The sequence below is a fragment of the Natator depressus genome, chromosome 7, assembly GCF_965152275.1.
Source record: "Natator depressus isolate rNatDep1 chromosome 7, rNatDep2.hap1, whole genome shotgun sequence".
Classification (NCBI taxonomy): Eukaryota; Metazoa; Chordata; order Testudines; family Cheloniidae; genus Natator; species Natator depressus.
This window is the reverse complement of record NC_134240.1, coordinates 123870157-123890895: the sequence shown is the minus strand read 5'-3', so window position 1 is coordinate 123890895 and position 20739 is coordinate 123870157. Positions and strand designations below refer to the sequence as shown.

At 53.8% G+C, this 20739-nt stretch overlaps 1 protein-coding gene across 2 annotated transcripts in view; it reads right to left on the bottom strand.

The window, feature by feature from the left end:
* ABCC2 (ATP binding cassette subfamily C member 2) overlaps positions 1 to 18714 on the bottom strand; it is a 71644-nt gene extending 52930 nt beyond the window's left edge. For both annotated transcript variants that reach the window (XM_074959560.1, XM_074959559.1), the window contains exons 1-7: positions 18604 to 18714; positions 15211 to 15384; positions 14501 to 14647; positions 9133 to 9267; positions 8565 to 8687; positions 1048 to 1103; positions 366 to 597 (exon numbers count right to left, since the gene is read on the bottom strand). In XM_074959560.1, the coding sequence (XP_074815661.1) occupies positions 366 to 597; positions 1048 to 1103; positions 8565 to 8687; positions 9133 to 9267; positions 14501 to 14647; positions 15211 to 15384; positions 18604 to 18645 (909 nt within the window). In that variant the 5' untranslated portion in view covers positions 18646 to 18714. The remainder of the gene's footprint in view (positions 1 to 365; positions 598 to 1047; positions 1104 to 8564; positions 8688 to 9132; positions 9268 to 14500; positions 14648 to 15210; positions 15385 to 18603) is intronic.
* Positions 18715 to 20739: the final 2025 nt, after the last annotated feature.

The window sequence follows — 20739 nt, the reverse complement described above, 5'->3', positions numbered from 1 at the left end:
GGTGGAAGCAGTGGGTGCTCAGGAAGGGGTGGGGGAGCTGCAGGCGGCTGGTTCCCGGGGCTGGGAGGGATGTGTGGGCAGCACAGAACCCCAGGGGAGAAGGGGCTTCACAGCCCTGTGCTTAGACCCTCAGCTCATCACGGAGCAGCACGGATGGCCCAGGGAGAGGGGAGTTGTCAGACAGGCCTGTGGGGAGCTGGTGAGGGGAGAAAACCTTAAGACATGTGGAGCATCTATTGAGGGCTCCCCTCCAGCCCTCCTCACTCACGTCATTGCAGAGCCAAAGCACCAATGGCCTGTGCCAGAGACACAGTGACCTGGAGCCAGAGCCCCAAGTCCAGCCCAGAGGGCAGTGAGAGAGTTACCAGCACCAGGATGTCTTGGCTCTGAGCCTTGCTGAGCCCATTCCTGTGGTCTGGGGCTGCCTCGCGCAAGCTCCTCTTGCAGCGCCGTCTCTCCAGCTCCCGACGGGCCTTCCTCACCTCGGCCCTCATGTTCCTGTCAAACTTGCTGAAGATTTGCTGCGTTTTCACATTTTCTTTCAAGTCCCAGAGATCTTCCATCTCCAGGGGTTTGCGATAACCCTTCAGAATCATCCTGTGGGGCAGAGAGAGCCTCTGGTCAGCAAAACCTTCTCCTGCACACTACGGAAACGGGTCTCTCCTGCTGACTGTCCCTCATACCCAGCCCGGAACAGACACAAAGACAACACTCGGGGTCACCGGGTGCAGGCAGCTGAGTCCACAGTGTCCCAAGCAACCAAGCTGCCTCTGGGGTGCTGAATCTCGCTGCAGTGCAAGCCAGGAGCGACTCATTTCACCCACAATTCCTCCCACCCTGCACCTCCTGCACCTGGCAGACAGTGATACTCAACAGAGTAAGAGAACAAGAGTAAGGTGAGCAGACCTTAGCCTCACACAATACCCCTCCCTGCCATCCCAGTCCGGGGCTCGCCACAGCTCATGCCACTCTGCCGGGGTCCCTCAGTCCCAGCTTGCAACCCCTGCTGTTCCCGCCCTGGGCTCCCTCCCACCCTGCTTTGCCTACCTGGTGTACCAGCCAAAGGTGATGGAGCTCAGGAAGGAGGCTGTGACCTCTGGGTTCTAGGACACCAAGAAAGAGGACAGGTTTCAGAGTGGTAGCCATGTTAGTCTGTATCAGCAAAAAAACCGAGGAGTCCTTGTGGCACCTTGGCCCTGGTCTAGACTACGAGTTTAGGTCGAATTTAGCAACATTAGATCCATTTAACCCTGCACCCGTCCCCACAACAAAGCCATTTTTGTCGACTTAAAGGGCTCTTAAAATCGATTTCTGTACTCCTCCCCGACGAGGGGATTAGCGCTGAAATTGGCATCGCCGGGTCAAATTTGGGGTAGTGTGGACACAATTCGACGGTATTGGCCTCCGGGAGCTATCCCAGAGTGCTCCATTGTGACTGCTCTGGACAGCACTCTCAACTCAGATGCACTAGCCAGGTAGACAGGAAAAGCCCCAGGGACTTTCGAATTTCATTTCCTGTTTGGCCAGTGTGGCACAGGTGACCATGCAGAGCTCATCAACAGAGGTGACCATGGAGTCCCAGAATTGCAAAAGCGCTCCAGGATGGGCTGTACTGGATCTGATTGCTCTAGGGGAGACGAATCCGTGCTATCAGAACTCCGTTCCAAAAGACGAAATGCCAAAATATTTGAAAAAATCTCCAAGGGCATGAAGGACAGAGGCTATAACAGGGACCCGCAGCAGTGCTGCGTGAAAATTAAGGAGCTCAGGCAAGCCTACCAAAAAACCAAAGAGGCAAACAGCCGCTCCTGGTCAGAGTCCCAGACATGCCGCTTCTATGATGAGCTGCATGCAATTCTAGGGGGTGCCCCTACCATTGCCCCACCGCTGTCTGTGGACTCCTGCAAGTGCGGAGTCTCACGCAACAGGGATGAGGATTTAGGGGATGAGGAAGATGAGGGGGAGGATGAGGATGAAACCGTTCTATCTGACAGCCAGGGACTGTTTATCACCCTGGATCCAATACCCTCCCAACCCTCGCAAGGCGGGCTCCCGGACCTTGAAGGGGGAGAAGGCACCTCTGGTGAGTGTACCTTTGTAAATATAATACATGGTTTAAAAGCAAGCGTGTTTAATGATTAATTTGCCCTGAAGACTTAGGATGCATTCATGGCCAGTACAGCTACTGGAAAAGTCTGTTAACATGTCTGGGGATGAAGCAGAAATCCTCCAGGGACATCTCAATGAAGCTCTCCTGGAGGTACTCCCAAAGCCTTTGCAAAAGGTTTCTGGGGAGGGCAGCCTTATTCCATCCTCCAAGGTAGGACACTTTACCACGGCAGGCCAGTAGCACGTGTCTGGAATCATTGCATAACAAAGCATAGCAGCGTATGGTCCTGGTGTTTGCTGGCATTCAAGCAACATCCGTTCTTTATCTCTCTGTGTTACCCTCAGGAGAGTGATATCATTCATGGTCACCTGGTTGAAATAGGGGAATTTTATTAAGGGGACAATCAGAGGCGGCCGTTCCTGCTGGGCTGTTTGCCTGTGGCCAAAAAGAAATCATCCCCGCTGTTAGCCACGCGATGGAGGGAAGAGTGAAGCGATCATCCCAGAGAATTGGGTGTGTGTGTGTGTGTGTGTGTGTGTGTATGTGGGGGGGGGTTAGTTGGGTTTGTGCTGCACGTTAACCCGGAAACCTCAGCCCCTCCTTTTAAATGGCCAACCCAACGGGTGCTTGGTATGGGAAATGGGGGCGCTGCTGTTTGGAACTATTCCCACATGTTAGGAAAGTTAAAGAAGCCAAAAGACTGTGGCTTACCATGGCTGCCTGCAAGCCGAATTCTGTTGCCCGGCCCTGCGTGTGTGATCTCTCACACCAAACCAGCACGCCCTCAATATAAGAGGCAAAATGTGACCTTGTACCGAAAGCACATGTACTATGTAATGTTAACAGCTTGGTTCATTGTTCTAACCATTGTTCTCTAAAATGTGTCTTTTTAAATACTACTCTCCCATTTTTTCCTCCCACAGCTGCAAATGTTTCAACACTCCCCCTATCATCTCCATCCCAGAGGCTAGCGCAGATAAGAAGGCGAAAAAACTGCACTTCCGATGAACTGTTCTCTGAGCTCATGCAGTCCTCCCGCACTGAAAGAGCTCAGCAGAATGCGTGGAGGCAAGCAATGTCAGAGTCCAGGAAAGCACAAAATGAACGTGAGGACAGGAGGGACACGCGAGAGGAGAGGTGACGGGAGCAAGAGGAGAGGTGGTGGCAGCATGATGAGAGGAGGCAGGATGCAATGCTGAGGCTACTGGAGGATCAAACTGATATGCTCTGGCATATGGGTGAGCTGCAGGAAAGGCAGCAGGAGCACAGACCGCCGCTACAGCCCATGTAACCGTCCGCCCTCCTCCCCAAGTTCCATAGCCTCCTCACCCAGACACCCAAGAACACAGGCTGGGGAGGCTCTGGGCACCCAACCACTCCACCCCAGAGGACTGCCCAAGCAACAGAAGGCTGGCATTCAATAAGTTTTGAAGTGCAGTGTGGCCTTTTCCTTCCCTCCTCCACCACCCCACCCGGTGCTTCCCTCCTCCTCCATCCTTCCCGGGCTACCTTGGTAGTTATCCCCCTATTTGTGTGACGAATTAATAAAGAATGCATGAATTTGAAACAACAATGACTTTATTGCCTCTGCAAGCGGTGATCAAAGGGGGGAGGTCGATTGGCTTACAGGGAAGTAGAGTGAACCAAGGGGGTGGGTTTTCATCAAGGAGAAACAAACAGAACTGTCACATCATAGCCTGGCCAGTCATGAAACTGGTTTTCAAAGCTTCTCTGATGCGCAGTGTGCCCTGCTGTGCTCTTCTAACTGCCCTGGTGTCTGGCTGTGCGTAATCGGCCGCCAGGCGATTTGCCTCAACCTCCCACCCCGCCATAAACGTCTCCCCCTTACTCTCACAGATATTGTGGAGCGCACAGCAAGCAGTAATAACAGTGGGAATATTGGTTTCGCTGAGGTCTAAGCGAGTCAGTAAACTGCGCCAGCGCGCCTTTAAACGTCCAAATGCACATTCTACCACCATTCTGCACTTGCTCAGCCTGTAGTTGAACAGCTCCTGACTACTGTCCAGGCTGCCTGTGTACGGCTTCATGAGCCATGGCATTAAGGGGTAGGCTGGGTCCCCAAGGGTAACTATAGGCATTTCAACATCCCCAAAGGTAATTTTGTGGTCTGGGAAGTAAGTCCCTTGCTGCAGCTGTTCAGACAGACCTGAGTTCCTGAAGATGTGAGCGTCATGCACCTTTCCCGGCCATCCCACATTGATGTTGGTGAAACATCCCTTGTGATCCACCAGTGCTTGCAGCACCATTGACAAGCACCCCTTTAGGTTTATGTACTGGCTGCCAAGCTGGTCCGGTCCCAAGATAGGGATATGCGTTCCGTCTATCGCCCCACCACAGTTAGGGAACCCCATTGCAGCAAAACCATCCACTATGACCTGCACATTTCCCAAAGTCACTACCCTTGATAGCAGCAGCTCAGTGATTGCGTTGGCTACTTGGATCACAGAAGCTCCCACAGTAGATTTGCCCACTCCAAACTGATTCCTGACTGACCGGTAGCTGTCTGGCGTTGCAAGCTTCCAGAGGGCTATCGCCACTCGCTTGTGAACTGTGAGGGCTGCTCTCATCTTGGTATTCCTGCGCTTCAGGGCAGGCGAAAGCAAGTCACGAAGTTCCATGAAAGTGCCCTTACACATGCAAAAGTTTTGCAGCCACTGGGAATCATCCCAGACCTGCAACACTATGCAGTCCCACCAGTCTGTGCTTGTTTCCTGGACCCAGAATCGGCATTCCATGGCATGAGCCTGCCCCATTGCCACCAGGATGTCCAAATTGCCGGGGCCTATGTTTTGAGAGAAGTCTGTGTCCATGTCCTCATCACTCTTGTCACCGCTCTGCCGTCGCTTCCTCACCTGCCTTTGCCGGTTCTGGTTCTGAACATACTGCAGGATAATGCGCAAGGTGTTTACAATGCTCATAACTGCCGCGGTGATCTCAGAGGGCTCCATGCTTGCCGTGGTATGGCATCTGCAGGAGAGCAGGAGAGCAGAGTTGCAGTGGAAGTGGTGGCTGATCACGGATGCCACGAGAATAGATATTTATAGAGAATGACGAGAGGACCTGCGAGGTGGATTCATGAGAGCAGGAGAGCAGAGTTGCAGTGGATGAGGGAGACCATGACAGCCAACATGGAGAAATTCGTTATCGAGACAAGAGCAGGAGAGCAGAGTTGCAGCGGAAGCGGTGGCTGGATGACCAGTTTTGCAGACCTACTGCACCATCTGCTGCCAGCAGCACCAGGACACAACAGCGGCAGTGTCGGTGAGCTGAGCTGGGCAGGCTGCACGCTTGCCATGGTATGGTGAGTGTCACGGAGTCCCTGGGCGATGCTCTGGAGCTGCTCCCCATGAAACCAGTCAGGACTCTGGGGAAGTCTCCTTTCTGTGAGCAGCCTGTCTTCAGGACACACAGCTCACACAGCTTCCACCTTCCTAGGTCTGACCTCGGAGCATTCAGCATCCTCTGCCCCTCCGTGTGCTTCCTACAGCGAGTCCGCCCAGGCGGGGTCCTGGGGAAGCCAGAGGGTCCTGCCTCCCAACTCCGCAGTCAGACGTGACTCTCAGCCAGCCAGTAAAACAGAAGTTTTATTAGACGACAGGAACATGGTCTAAACCAGAGCTTGTAGGTGCAGAGAACAGGACCCCTCAGCCGGGTCCATTTTGGGGGGCAGTGAGCAGACAACCCCGTCTGCACTTCACTCCAGGTCCCCAGCCAGATCCAAACTGAAACTCCCTCCAGCCCCTCCTCTGGGCTTTGTCCCTTTCCCGGGCCAGGAGGTCACCTGATTCCTTTGTTCTCCAATCCTTTAGCTCTCACCTTGCAGGGGGGAAGGGCCCAGGCCATCAGTTGCCAGGAAACAGGCTGTCAGCCATTCTCTGTGTCCAGACCCCTGCACACACTTGCCCTCTAGGGCTCTGCAATGATCATACACCCTTACCCCACCCCCTAGATACTTAAGAACTGCATAGGGGAAACTGAGGCACCCCCACACTATTCAGAGGAAACATTAAGAACAGTCCCGCTTCGTCACAGTGAGACAAGAGCAGGAAAGCAGAGTTGCAGCGGAAGCGGTGGATGATGACGGTCATATAGAGGACCTGCAAAGTGGATTCATGGCACCAGGAGAGCAGAGTTTCAGCAGAAGCAATGGTTCAATGACAACGGTTAGCAGTCCTACTGCACCGTCTGCTGAAAGCAGTATGGCATCCGCACGGAAAAAAGGCGCAAAACGATTGTCTGTTGTTGCTTTCACAGAGGGAGGGGCGATTGACGACATGTACCCAAAACCACCCACGACAATGTTTTTGCCCCATCAGGCACTGGGAGCTTAACCCAGAATTCCAATGGGTGGCGGAGACTGCTGGAACTGTGGAATAGCTTCAACTTCTATAAATTTGACCTAATTCCGTGGTGTAGACATACCCTTAGAGACTAACAAATTTATTTGGGCATAAGCTTTTGTGGGCTAAAACCCACTTCATCGGATGCATGCAGTACAAAATACAGTAGGAAGATATATATACACAGAAAACATGAAAAAATGGGTGTTGCCATACCAACTGTAATGAGACTAATCAATTAAGGTGGGCTACTATCAGCAGGAGAAAAAAAAACCTTGTGTAGTGATAATCAGGATGGCGCATTTCAAACAGTTGACAAGAAGGTGTGAGTAACAGTAGGGGAAAAATTAGCATGGTGAAATAGTTTTTACTTTGTGTAATGACCCATCCACTCCCACTCTTTAATAAGCGATGGTCACATAAACAGCACCCTATACTGGAAACCTACTGACCACTATACTTACCTACATGCCTCCAGCTTTCATCCAGACCACACCACACGATCCATTGTCTACAGCCAAGCTCTACGATACAACCGCATTTGCTCCAACCCCTCAGACAGAGACAAACACCAACAAGATCTCTGTCAAGCATTCTTACAACTACAATACCCACCTGCTGAAGTGAAGAAACAGTTTGACAGAGCCAGAAGAGTTCCCAGAAGTCACCTACTACAGGACAGGCCCAACAAAGAAAGTAACAGAACGTCACTAGCAGTCACCTTCAGTCCCCAGCTAAAACCTCTCCAGCGCATCATCAAGGATCTACAACCTATCCTGAAGGACGACCCATCACTCTCACAGATCTTGGGAGACAGGCCTGCCCTTGCCTACAGACAACCCCCCAACCTGAAGCAAATACTCACCAGCAACCACATACCACACAACAGAACCACTAACCCAGGAACCTATCCTTGCAACAAAGCCCGTTGCCAACTGTGCCCACATATCTATTCAGGGGACACCATCATAGGACCTAATAACATCAGCCACACTAACAGAGGCTCGTTCACCTGCACATCTACCAATGTGATAGATGCCATCATGTGCCAGCAATGCCCCTCTGCCATGTACATTGGCCAAACCAGACAGTCTCTACACAAAAGAATAAATGGACACAAATCAGATGTCAAGAATTATAACATTCAAAAACCAGTCGGAGAACACTTCAGTCTCCCTGGTCACTCAATTTCAGACCTAAAAGTCACAATTCTCCAACAAAAAAACTTCAGAAACAGACTCCAACGAGAAACTGCAAAATTGGAATTAATTTGCAAACTGGACACCATTAAATTAGGCTTGAATAAAGACTGGGAGTGGATGGGTCATTACACAAAGTAAAAACTATTTCACCATGCTAATTTTTTCCCCTACTGTTACTCACACCTTCTTGTCAACTGTTTGAAAAGGGCCATCCTGATTATCACTACAAAAGTTTTTTTTTCTCCTGCTGAGAAGAGCCCACCTTAATTGATTAGTCTCGTTACAGTTGGTATGGCAACACCCATTTTTTCATGTTCTCTGTGTATATATATATCTTCCTACTGTATTTTCCACTGCATGCATCTGATGAAGTAGGTTTTAGTACATGAAAGCTTATGCCCAACTAAATTTGTTAGTCTCTAAGGTGCCACAAGTACTCCTCGTTTTTTTTTTTTTAAAGAAAGAGGAGAGGTTATTCACCACAGCTGTGTCTGTGGCAAGAGCTGACTCAGTCTCCCCCTTCCAAGGTGGAATCCTGGGGGCCTCACACTGAGGCAAAGGGGATGGGCCACTGCAAGTCCCACAGACCATGTGGGGCAGGTCTGGCCAGTCCTGGGACCTGCACAGGCTGAAAGGCAGGAGTTGAGAGCCCTGCAGGGCTGAAGTGTGGGGACTCTCTCCACCCACCTGGCCCACACTGAGACCTCACAGATACTGTCTCACGACCTTGGCCTCAAAGATGGGTGGAGATGGGATCTTGCTATGGAGCCCATGTGCCACCAGCCCCTCTAAGCTGAGGCACCTTGCGGCAGCCTCTCCCTCCCCAAGCCGCCTGCAGGGTCTACAGGCTGTGCTCACCCCAAAGCCCAGACGGGGGCACAGAGCTCTCACCTTCTTGGCCATTTCCTCTGTTTCTGGGGCGACATCCGAGAAAGCTGAGATGATCAAGAGGAGAAGCTGGAGCCCATAGGAGATGAAGAAGAGGCTGAACCGTGGCAGGTCAGGAACCAGGCCCTGTGGGGGAGGAAAGCCCTCAGGAATAACTGATGGCACCTGCAAGTGAGGTACAAGCCCAGCCTGGACCCAGGGACAACCAGGAAAGTGAGTTGGGCTAAGACTGCCTGAGCGTTTCCGCTCAATCCCCCATTTCAGCTGCTCCTGAATTCCTGGAGCTGTCTCCTTTCAGCCCAGGCACCTCTGGACATGACCCCCAGGGCACGCACTGGGGTGGGCAGAGCTGAGGCCCTATGGGAAGAGAGATAGGAGCTATTTCTGCTTTACCCCCACTCACGTTCCCCATGGGTGCTTGCTCACAGGGGGCTGTAGTGCCCCAAAAGCTGATGCTAGTTAACAGCCCACAAGGGAGGGGATTTCCTGGGCCAAACCCTGCCCCCTGAGAGAACTGGGAGTGTGAGGGATTTCCCAGGGGCCCTTGCCCGCGGTCCCCGCTGCTCCTGACCGGCAGTGCCTTCCGGATCAGCGTCTGGAGCGGGAACACCCCGCAGAGCAGGGAGAGAATCCAGAAGAAGAAGAGTGGTCCAGAGTCCCTGCGCGTGTGGAAGCGCTGAGTGTCATGAAGCAGCAGAACCAGGAACTGGGGAGAGAGCGAACTGGGTTAGAGCAGGGGGTGCAGGGAGGCTGGTGACAGAGGAACCCAGGACAATGTAACCTGGGCAGGGGGCTGAACCCGAGGCTCATGACCTGGAGATTATACATGGGCCCCAGGATGACACAGATGCAGAATCGGGCTGTACAGTATTGGTTTCCATTTAAAAATGTGATCCAAGTGTAATCGATTGTGATGTTATCTGATTAAACTATGACCATGTAGATTATTGTTGCTACCACTGTTATATAATTGCAACAAATCTTGTATAAAATGTGTCATGTAAGATGTCTATGCACAGATTATGATTTGCTGAATATGATTATGATATTTGCATGCATGTATCATTTTTCAGAGTAGCAGCTATGTTAGTCTGTATCCGCAAAAAGAAAAGGAGGACTTGTGGCACCTTAGAGACTAACCAATGTATCATTTTTGTATCTGAAGTTATGAGTATTGGCTCTACACCTGGATTTCTAATGTGTTTGCTTCTGGGAAACACCAACAAGGTGTTTAGCCAGCACATTGTGAAGGAACTATTCAAGTTAATGAGTTTCAGAGGGGCAGCCGTGTTAGTCTGTTTCAGCAAAAACAACGAGGAGTCTTGTGGCACCTTAAAGACTAACAAATTTATTCGAGCATAAGCCATTGGTTTGAACTCTACTGCCCTGCTCTCAGGTGACCAACCGTCAGCCCCACCCCACACATTCCTCTGAAAATTTGAAAGTCCCCTTCCTGTTTGCTCGGTGATGCATGCAGTGGTCTCAGCGCATCTTTCCAGGTGGCCATGCCTGCTCCACGCACCAGACGATCCCCAGCTTGGAGCAATGCCGAGCTGCTGGACCTCATCGGTATTTGGGCAGAGGAGGCAGTGCAGTGCCAGCTGCGCTCCAGCCATAGGAATTATGATACCTATGGACAGATTTCTAGATGCACGATAGAAAGGGGCCATGACCGGGACACACTGCAGTGCAGGGTCAACGTGAAGGAGCTGCAGAATGTCTACCACAAGGTACGGGAGGCAAACTGCCGCTCTGGTGCTGCGCCCATGAGCTGCCAGTTCTACAAAGATACTCAGTGGTGACCCCACCTCTACGGGGAAGGATCCTGTGGATACTTCGGTGGCTCGCGCGCCAGTCGAGAGTGGGCTGAGCCAGGGGAGGCAATCTTGGACGAAAAGGGGGAGGGGGACTCAGAGGCAGAGGATGACTCGGAGGTCAGAGATGCAGGCAGCCAGGAGCATGTTTCTACCCCAGAGGAGCCTAGCCAGTCACAGCAGTCAGAGCTTGGCGAAGTGCAAACCGGAGAGGAGGCCCCTGGTAAGTGGATGTGATTTTGGGAATCGCTGAAGCGAGGTGCTGGGGGCAGGAGGGCTGCAGGAAGCAGGCTTGTCTCCCGCCTCATGCCTAGTCTGAGCGACGGAACAGGCTGGTGATACACTCCCTCACTTCACGGGAATCTGCCTCCGAGATCTCCAGGAAACGCTCGTGGAGACACGGGGCAATCCGCTGCCGCAGGTTCCTCGGCAGAGCTGCTTTGTTTCTTGCCCCATTAATGGTAACTTCCCCGCACCACTGTGCCGTGATGGATGGAGGGACCATTGCTGCACACAGGCTAACCGCATAGGGGCCAGGGTGGAAGCTGCAGGCTTGGAGAAGAGCCTCCCTTAATTCCCTGCTTACCCTCAGCAGCGAGATATCGTCCATAATGATCACCTCCTGTGGAAAGTGTGGGGACAGGAATGATGATCAGGCCCACCCTACAGTGCTGGCTCTCCCCAAGTGCCACGTGCCCAGTGTGCAGCAGGGTCCGGGAACAGTGATCTACCCTGCCCCTGTGGCTCCTCACCATTTTGGGGGTCTTGTGGCTCATGTGTGCTTGCCTGGGGTCAGCCAGTTAGTGACAGGTGTGTGCGTATTGGCTGTTTTAAAGCACCGAATCAGTGTTGTCTGTGTTGCAAACAATATTGCTTCTATAAAATGCTGCATTTAAACTTCACAGAGATGACCTTGGGAGCCCCGCCCCCTCTTTGTTAGCGGTGGCAGAATGGTTGTGTAGTATTCGGAAGTGTCCGAGAAGAATGAGGAGCACTTTCTGCGCGAGGCCATGATGCACTCCGCCGCCGAGAAAAAAGAGTCGAAGGAGTGGCAGGACAGCGAGAAAACGGACCAAAAGGAGAATGCGGCACACCAGAAAGACGCCATGGAGCAGCTCCTAACAGTTATGGAGCGCCAAGCGGACACGCTCCAGGCGATACTAGCTCTTCAAACCGAGCAGCTCCGCGCCCGCCCTCCCCTGCAGCCGCTGTCGCACAGCTCTTTCCCATGCGCCCCCCCACCCACACTGTGGCTCCACTCTACCCGCAGCATTCCACTCCTCCCCCTCACAGTCCAGCAGTGCGGACTCGCACTGCCCACTGCACTCAACACCCATCCCTCTGCAGTTTGGCCCGGCTGACGTACAGCACCCGCTGCATCGTACTCCAAAGGAGAAGGTTGGGTGTGATCCCTGGACATACACAAATCTGTGGCCGTCCTGGGACCCCTCCTCCTCTTGAGACCTTCCCTTCCCCCTTCCCCCATCCCCCTCCCTGCTGATGATTTCTTTCGTTTGACTCTCTCCTCTGGTTGTTGTCTTTCCATAAAAGAATTGTGTGTGTTTATTTGAAAGCAATCTTTATTCTATTATGTGAAAGCAAAAAGAGCACTGCAAAGCAACATACAATTATGTTAAGGCCCCTTCTTGCATCATGTGCGCCCATCACCTCCTAGCATTACAAGCACCACAATCCCAAGCATAGCAACAAATATTAGTGGCTTTCAGCTTCAAATTGCTGCCTCAAGGCATCCCTGATCCTTGTGGCCCCGCGCTGTGCCCCTCTAATAGCCCTGGTCTCTGGCTGTTCAAACTCAGCCTCCAGGCGCTGAGCCTCTGCGATCCAGCCCTGAGTGACGCTTTCACCCTTCCCTTCACAAATATTATGGGGCGTACAGCATGCGGCTATGAGCATAGGAATATTGTCATCGGTCATGTCCAGCTTCCCATACAGGCATCACCAGCAGGCTTTTAAATGGCCGAATACACATTCAACAGCCATTCTGCACTTGCTCAGCCTGTTGTTGACAGGCTGCTCCTTGCTGTTGTCAAGGTGCCCCATGTATGGCTTCATGAGCCATGGCATTAAGGGGTAGGCTGGGTCTCCCAGGAGCATAATGGGCATTTCGACTTCCCCTGTGGTGATCTTCCGGTCTGGGAAGAAAGTCCCTGCTTGCAGTTTCTTGAACAGGCCAGTGTTCCGAAAGATGCATGCATCATGCACCTTTCCAGACCAGCCTGCATTAATGTCTGTGAAAAGCCCACGGTGATCCACAAGCACCTGGAGAACCATTGAGAAATACCCCTTCTGATTAATGTACTCAGTGGCTAAGTGACTGGTGCCAGAATTGGAATATGTGTGCCATCTATAGCCCCTCCGCAGTTAGGGAATCTCATTTGTGCAAAGCCATCCACAATGTCACGCACGTTGCCCAGAGTCATAGTCTTTCAGAGAAGGATGCGATTAATGGCCCTGCACACTTCCATCAACATGACTCCAGTGGTCGACTTTCCCACTCCAAACTGGTTAGTGACCGATCGGTAGCAGTCTGGAGTAGCCAGCTTCCACAGTGCAATCGCCACACGCTTCTCCAGCGACAGGGCAGCTCTCATTCTCGTGTCCTTGCGCTGCAGGGCTGGGGCGAGCTCATCACGCAGTCCCATGAAAGTGGCTTTCCTCATCCGAACGTTCTGCAGCCACTGCTCGTCATCGCAGACGTGCATGACAGTGTGATCCCACCACTCAGTGCTTGTTTCCCGAGCCCAAAAGGGGTGTTCCACTGTGGTCAGCGCCTCCGTGAATGCCACAAGCAATCTCGTGTCCTAGCTAGTATGCGTGGTGAGATCAATGTCGCACTCCTCTTGCCTTTGCAGTTTAAGGAATAACCCCACTGCCAGTCGTGATGTGTTGGTCAGAGTGAGCAGCACACTGGTTACCAGTTCGGGATCCATTCCTGCAGCCCGAAAGAGGCAGGGCCTGGCGCGCAGTACACAAACCGTTGAGAGATGGCGCCAAATGCGGCCGGAAGCAAAGGGATTGCTGGGATGCAAAGCAATGCATCACAGGGCATTGGGACAAGACCCAGGACGCCCTGCAACCCCTTCCGCCTTCCCACAAGTGTTAGCAGCAAAAGAGAAAGAGGTGCTCTGTGGGATAGCTGCCCAGAGTGCACCGCTCCGAATAGCGCTGCAAGTGTGAACACGCTACTGTGCAGGCAGCTGTCAGGGTGAACACACAACAGCGGTTTTCCTTCGGTGCTTTCTGAGCAGCACTGTAACTTTGCAAGTGTAGACATGCCCTTAAGTCATCAGGTTATTCCATCACTGCTACAAGCCTGATCCAAAAACTTTGCAATTATTGTATGCATGTGATTCCTTTAACCAATTTTAACTCTCACCTTTCTTTCTTTTTATAAATAAACTTTCAGATTTTAGATGCTAAAGGATTGGCAACAGCATGATTATTGGGTAAGATCTGAGTTGTATATTGACCTAGGTGTGTGGCTGGTCCTTTGGGATCAGGAGAACCTTTTATTTGATAAAATTGGTTTTAAAGAACCACTCATCTTTAAGTCTAGTGTTTTGGGTGGTGATACAAGGACTGGAACGTCTATGGAAACTGCTTTTCTGACTTCTTGTTAGCTAGTGTGGTGAAACAGAAGTTTACTTTTGTTGCTGGTTTGGTATATCTCATGGGAGAATAACCACCAGTTTTGGGGTGTGTCTGCCCTATTTCTCAGCAGTTTGTCTTGAATTTGGTATTCTCAGTTGTGACCCACGGAGGCACAGTTACACCAATGCAGTGACCACTGCCTGAGTGTGCAGGGAGCCTGGAACCATCACTCACCAGCCCTCCAGCTGAATGAGTGGTTCGCTCTGGAATCTAAAGGTGCACAGTTACATTTCTATATTAACTACTTCACTGCAGCCTCTGTTAGCAGACACATCTAATCAGTGTGCTGCTCCCACAACCCATCTGTCCCCTAGGCTATGGCCCCGCACTGCTAGGGAGTTTTCCTGAGATTCAGCCTAAACCTCTTTTTACTGTTTCCTCCCTTCACCCCAGCTCTGTCCCCTCGATGACCCAGTGTGAATTCAGCCAGTGGCAGGCTTGGCAGTCTCTTACCCATGTCACGGTGTACAGAGCAGGGTTTGTGTATTGGACAGCGGGGTTCCTGCTGGCGGGAGTCGGGTGGGGGTACTGGCCAAAGTCCTCTGCAAGCGTGAAGGCCAGTTCAGCCATTGCTGTCAGTAAGAGCAATGTGGTCAGCGCCTGGGGGAGAGCAGCTGTTAGGAGAGACACTGGCCTTGTCCCTGTCTGTTGGACTACTGGGGAACACAGCCCTAGCTCTGTCAACACCACTGCAGGGGAGACAAGTGGAGGAAGTGGTAGCATACCGACAAGCCCCACACCCTATTACATCCCTCCACCCCATGCAGGCCTAATATTAACCCTCTAGTCCAGGGCCATTCCCAAGGTCCTGTTCCATCTGTCTGGGTCCACATGCCCCCTTCCTCATGAGTTCATGCCATTCTGGCCTTATGAGCACAAAACTCCAATACCCCACAAAGCCCTCGTTCCCACTGTGTTCTCCACCCCGCACCCCATTACATCCCTCCAGTCCAGGGCGTTCCCCAACCCACGCCCCAGTACACCCCATTACATCCCATTCTATCCCTCCAGCCCAGGGCGTTCCCCACCCCATTCCCCATTCCACCCCGTTACATCCCTCCAGTCAAGGGCATGCCCCACTCCTGACCCCATTACAGCAGATGACATCCCTCCACCCCGGCCCCATTATCCCCCTGGTTCTGTAGGACCATAGGATGCTGTACCTGCTTGGTGAGGTAGATTTTGGTTAGAGATGATTTCTTGGTCCTGGGTTTAAACATGGCAAGAAGCTGCCAAGGGGATGAAAGCCAGAGAAAGCCCAGAGGGATCCAAACAAGCACGGTCTGTTCAAAGCAGAGAGGCAGGTCGGGCTGCGGTACATCCAGTAAGGAAGCGTTCTGGGTGGGGCAGACACAGCGAGAGCAGAATCAGAGTCACACCACAAACTCACCAGCATCCCCTGCCCGGAGCACCACTCCACCTGCATGCACCCTGACGCCATGCGCCGAAGCGCCTCTCCCGCTACACACCTCAGCCTTCCCCTGCAGGCAACCTGAACCCAAAACACTGAGAGCATCCCTCCTGCTTCACCCGCCTGACCCCTAACCCCCTCAGACCCCTCCCCCTAAACACACACCAAACCCCACATACCCCACAGCACCCCTCCCCCTTCACCTGCCTGACCCCTAACCCCCCAGAGCACCCCTCCCCCTAGACACCCACCCGACCCCTAACCCTCAGAACATCCCCTCCCCCTAAACAAACCCTGACCCCAAACCCCTCCCCAACCACCCACTCAACTCCTAAGCCCTCAAAGCACGCCTCCCCCTAAACACACACCTGACCTCCATCCCCTCAGAGTACCCCTCCTACACACTTGTACAATAAATACAAAATTCAAGAAGTAGAATGAACTTAAATTTGGTTAAGGAAATAGACTTGTGCTGTAAAGAAAGGCCCTGAGCAGCAAGCAGAATGAAGGCCTTGAAAATAATGAGTTACCAGGCCAGAAGGAATGAAGTAGGGAGGACGCCTGGTTCAAGGAATAACTAATGAGATAAGGGAAAGTTTCTAAAAAAAAAGCCTCTGGTGATAGAGGTGCCTGCTGATGGCTTTCTATAAGGCAAAGAGAATTTGTCATAAAAGGAGCCAACATGGCCCTTCCCAACCGCACACACGTGCTACAGCCTGGGTGAGCCCAGGTGCCCCGGAGAAACAGGGGCAGCAAGGAGGGAGGAAAGGCCTTGGGGAGAAAGGTGGTGGTAAATGTTATCTGGATTAAGACTGGACACCTAGTTCCCCTGCACACCCCCAACTCCATCCGCCCCGGAGAACACCCTCGACACCATCCCCCCGGAGCCCTCATCCCCCTGTGCGCCCCAGACCCCATCCCCCCGGGAGCCCTAGTCCCGCTGAGCACCCACGACCCCATCCCCCGGGAGCCGTCGTCCCCCTGCGCACCCCCCGACCCCATCCACCGGGAGTCTTCGTCCCCCTGCGCACCCCCCGACCCCATCCACCGGGAGCCCTCGTCCCCCTGCGCACCCCCCGACCCCATCCACCGGGAGCCCTCGTCCCCCTGCGCACCCCCCGACCCCATCCACCGGGAGAATCATCCCCCTGCGCACCCCCAACCCCATCCCCCCGGGAGCCCTAGTCCCCCTGCGCACCCCCGACTCCATCCCCCGGGAGCCGTCGTCCCCATCCCCCGGGAGCCCTCGTCCCCCTGCGCACCCCCGACCCCATCCCCCTGGGAGTTGTCGTCCCCCTGCGCACCCTCGACGCCATCCCCCCAAAGCCCTCGTTCCCCTGCGCACCTGTTACGAATTATACCTAACTGGTCACGCACACAAACTGCTGCGAATTATACCTGATAGGTCACGCACAGTTCGAGTCTAGGCTGAGGCACACGAACAAAGTCCACAACTGCAGAGTTCCCAAAGATATTAAGTTTATTACGCTCGAGCATGGTGCACTCCTGCTAATCAGGAGGGGACCCCGAATGCAGGTTATACAGAGATTATAGACCTTTTAGCAAAGCATGTTGCCCTCGTGCATCGGAAACCTTAGCCAATAGACAAACCCTTCCCTTATCTACACCCCCCCCCCCCCGCTAAACCATTACTTCAACTACACATCATGGTCCTAAAGCAATGCACCAGTAGCCTTTCTTTACAGGATGGGAGGCCCACATCAAGGCCAGGAGGCAGGGAGTTAGAAACAGACAAAGAACAGAAACCGGGAGGCGAGGCAGGCTGGAAACAAGGAGGGGGGGTTTTCACAAAAATGCAGTATCTAAGAAACACTCCTCCTGGTGCATAATGTGTTTGCTTTTAAACAATAGTGGGCCCCAAACCAAAAAAGTCACATATGCACATATGCTAACTTTTCCTTAACAGCACCCCTGACCCCATCTCCCTGGAGCCCGCGTCCCCCTGCGCACCCCCGACCCCTACCCCGGAGCCCTCGTCCCCCTGCGCACCCCCGACCCCATCTCCCCAGAGCCCTCGTCCCCCTGCGCACCCCCGACCCCATCCCCCCGGGAGCCCTCGTCCCCCTGCGCACCCCCGACCCCATCCCCCCGGGAGCCCTCGTCCCCCTCCGCACCCCCGACCCCATCCCCCGGGAGCCCTCGTCCCCCTGCGCACCCCCGACCCCATCCCCCGGGAGCCCTCGTCCCGCTGCGCACCCCCGACCCCATCCCCCGGGAGCCCTCGTCCCCCTGCGCACCCCCGACCCCATCCCCCGGGAGCCCTCGTCCCCCTGCGCACCCCCGACCCCATCCCCCCAGGAGCCCTCGTCCCGCTGCACACCCCCGACCCCATCCCCCGGGAGCCCTCGTCCCCCTGTGCACCCCCGACCCCATCCCTCCAGAGCCTCGTCCCCCTGCGCACCTCCGACCCCATCCCCCCGGAAGCCCTCGTCCCCCTGTGTACCCCCGACCCCATCCCCCCGGGAGCCCTTGTCCCCCTGCGCACCCCTGACCCCATCTCCCCGGGAGCCCTCGTCCCCCTGTGTACCCCCGACCCCATCCCCCCGGAGCCCTCGTCCCCCTGCGCACCCCCGATCCCATCCCCCCGGGAGCCCTCGTCCCCCTGCGCACCCCCAACCCCATCCCCCCGGATGCCGGTGGAGTCCTTGCCATCCTGTAACACTGAGTTAAAACAACTGCCTCCTTCCCCGGAGCAGAAAGGGCACCTGGGGCTGCGTCTCTCCTGTCTCTGGAGGACAGCGTGCCGTGCCGTGCCCCATGTCTCTGGACACAGTCTGGGAGGGGGCGAGCTCAGGCCACTGGCTGCTTTTCAGATCATGCTCATCTCACCATTACCTGCTCCTCCCCAGTCTGGCTTGCCATGGTCGATGGTCGGGCTGTGCGCTATGTGTGTGCAGCCTCCAGCACCCGACAGGGCTCTTCGGCACTGGCATTACACCCATGGGAAACAACGACTACAACGCCAGAGCCCCGATCTGGGCCATGCCCCCTTCCCATGAGGGTGCTTTGCCTCTGAAAGGACTGGGGGACCCCAGGCTTTGGCTTGTGTTTTCTGCTCTCCCCAGGTATTCAAGTGCCCCTGCCCTGTGGGGTGAGGACTCTGCGAGGACATGCAGCCACTTACCCAGAAAACGGAGCCACAGAACTCCTCCAGTGGTGCAGGCATGGCTCAGGCGTTTGCGGAGCTGACAGCTCCCTCCTCTTCGCTCTCTGCAGGGGTGTCTTAGCCCTGAGTGGGTGAGCAGGGTAAAAATCGCAAACACCCCGAAGAGGGAGGATGAGATCAGATGGCAGGGCAGTTAATCATTAACTCTGTCTTGCTCTTGCACAAAGCCCCAAATGGAGCGATGACTCAGGGTCCTCGGGTATCAGTCAGGAGGGGTAAACCCCTCTGTGTGCCTCCCCAGCCCCATGGGCCCTGCTCACACCCGTGTGCCCCCCCCAGCTGAGAGCCCTATGGGCCCTGCTCACACCCTTCTGTGTGCCCCCCCCCGAGCCCCACGGGCCCTGCTCACATCCCTGTGTGCCCCTCCCCAGCATGGCAGGGGTTGAGCTGACAGCACTGGCCTATACCACCGGCTTGAAGGGGGCCCTTTACTCCTTACAACGTCAAATGGGGATATGGGGCAGGAGATGGACTTCTGGGCTTTACACTGGGATGGATGGTCCTCCAGAGCTCCCTCCATGCCTCGGGGGGATGGCGGGTCACTCCTGGTGAGGCTGCCTGGATACCAAACCGTAACCACCCAGCTAAGGGAGTGCAGAGCAGGGGAGGGCAGCAGGTAGGGGCACAAGAGAAGCTACATGGCATGTCTTCTAGATAAAGAATTGGACCTGCCCTTGCAGTTCCGCCCGAGGGGCAGCAGGCAGCGCAGGATCTCATGAAAGGAGCACATGCAGGATGCTGGAACGAACTGGGATAAGCCAAGGGAAAATTTGTTGTCTCATTCCTTATGTAATTAGTAACTAGCTCAAGGTCAACAATGGTTCAATAAGTAATTGCACTGGCATTAGCTACGAGCCACCGGCAGAGAGGCGGGTCCAATGTCCAGGGATGACAATGCAGAACTCTCACCAGTTAATTATTAGAGGCTTCATTGATTTAAATACCATCTTCATTTCACAAACAACGCCAGCCCCAACCCCACGTCAGACCCTTTAACACAGGGTTTCTCAATGCCGGGTCCGCCACTCCCTGAGATCTCCCTGACACAGCTGAGGAAGGCAGCAAGCCAGGCCCTGGTAACAGGAAGGTTGAGAAACACACCGTGCAGGCACCAAAACATTCCTGATGGACACCCAGGAACCCGCAGCCTTGTACACAGGGGAGAGCTAGAAAAAACAGCCATTCATAGTGCAACAAAATCCTATCTGTAGTGTGGATTGTGACCTCTCTTTGAGACCTGCAACACAGCCGCTCCTTTCCTCCTTTCTTGATCACCAGGGACAACTCCACTAGCCTGCCCATAACTCAACCCTGTAACCTGGGCATCATCTTTAACTCAGCTCTCTCTCTAGAGCCTCTCATCCAGGCTGTCTAAATCTTACCAATCCTTTCGGCATGATGTCTGTAAGGTCTGACCTTTCCCAGCCATCCACACAGCGAAAGCTCTGGTCCAAGCTCTCCTCATCTCACATCTCGATTACTGCACTATCCTTTTCTCCAGCTGTGACAAATGCAATCTGCCCCCACTCAGATCCATTCAGAATGTGCTGCAAAGACCATTTTCCTTGCTCATGACTTTGACCACGCCGTCCCTCTCTTTGTGTCCCTCCACCGGCTCCCCCTTCTCTAGTTCATCAAACATAAGCTGCTTGTCTCCACTTTCAAGGCCCTTCACCATCTCTCACAGGCTATTGAGAGGCTGCCTCCCACCTCCATTCTGCCAGTGGCTCCATTGTCCACCTGTCACAAGCAAGCGCCTTTGCACTTTCCCCCATGCTGCCTGCCCTCCCCCCGCAAGGTATGAGCTCCCCATAAGCATCCACAAAGCCACCTCATTATCCGCCTTCCAATTACTCCTTTGCTGGGATACCTACAAAATACTTGGCAATGATTAGGCAGTTGGTGTGCTGAGGCCACAGCCTGGCCTGCTGACCGAGATTTCTTCACTTCTGAGGGCTCAGTTTCTCCATTTTGCAGCCAATGATTTTAGTTTATTGTTCATTTATTGTGTGATTATGATTAACATATTATGTCATATAGTTATTGTATGCTAGAGCAGTGGTCTCCAAAGTGGGGGGTGCACACCCCAGGGGG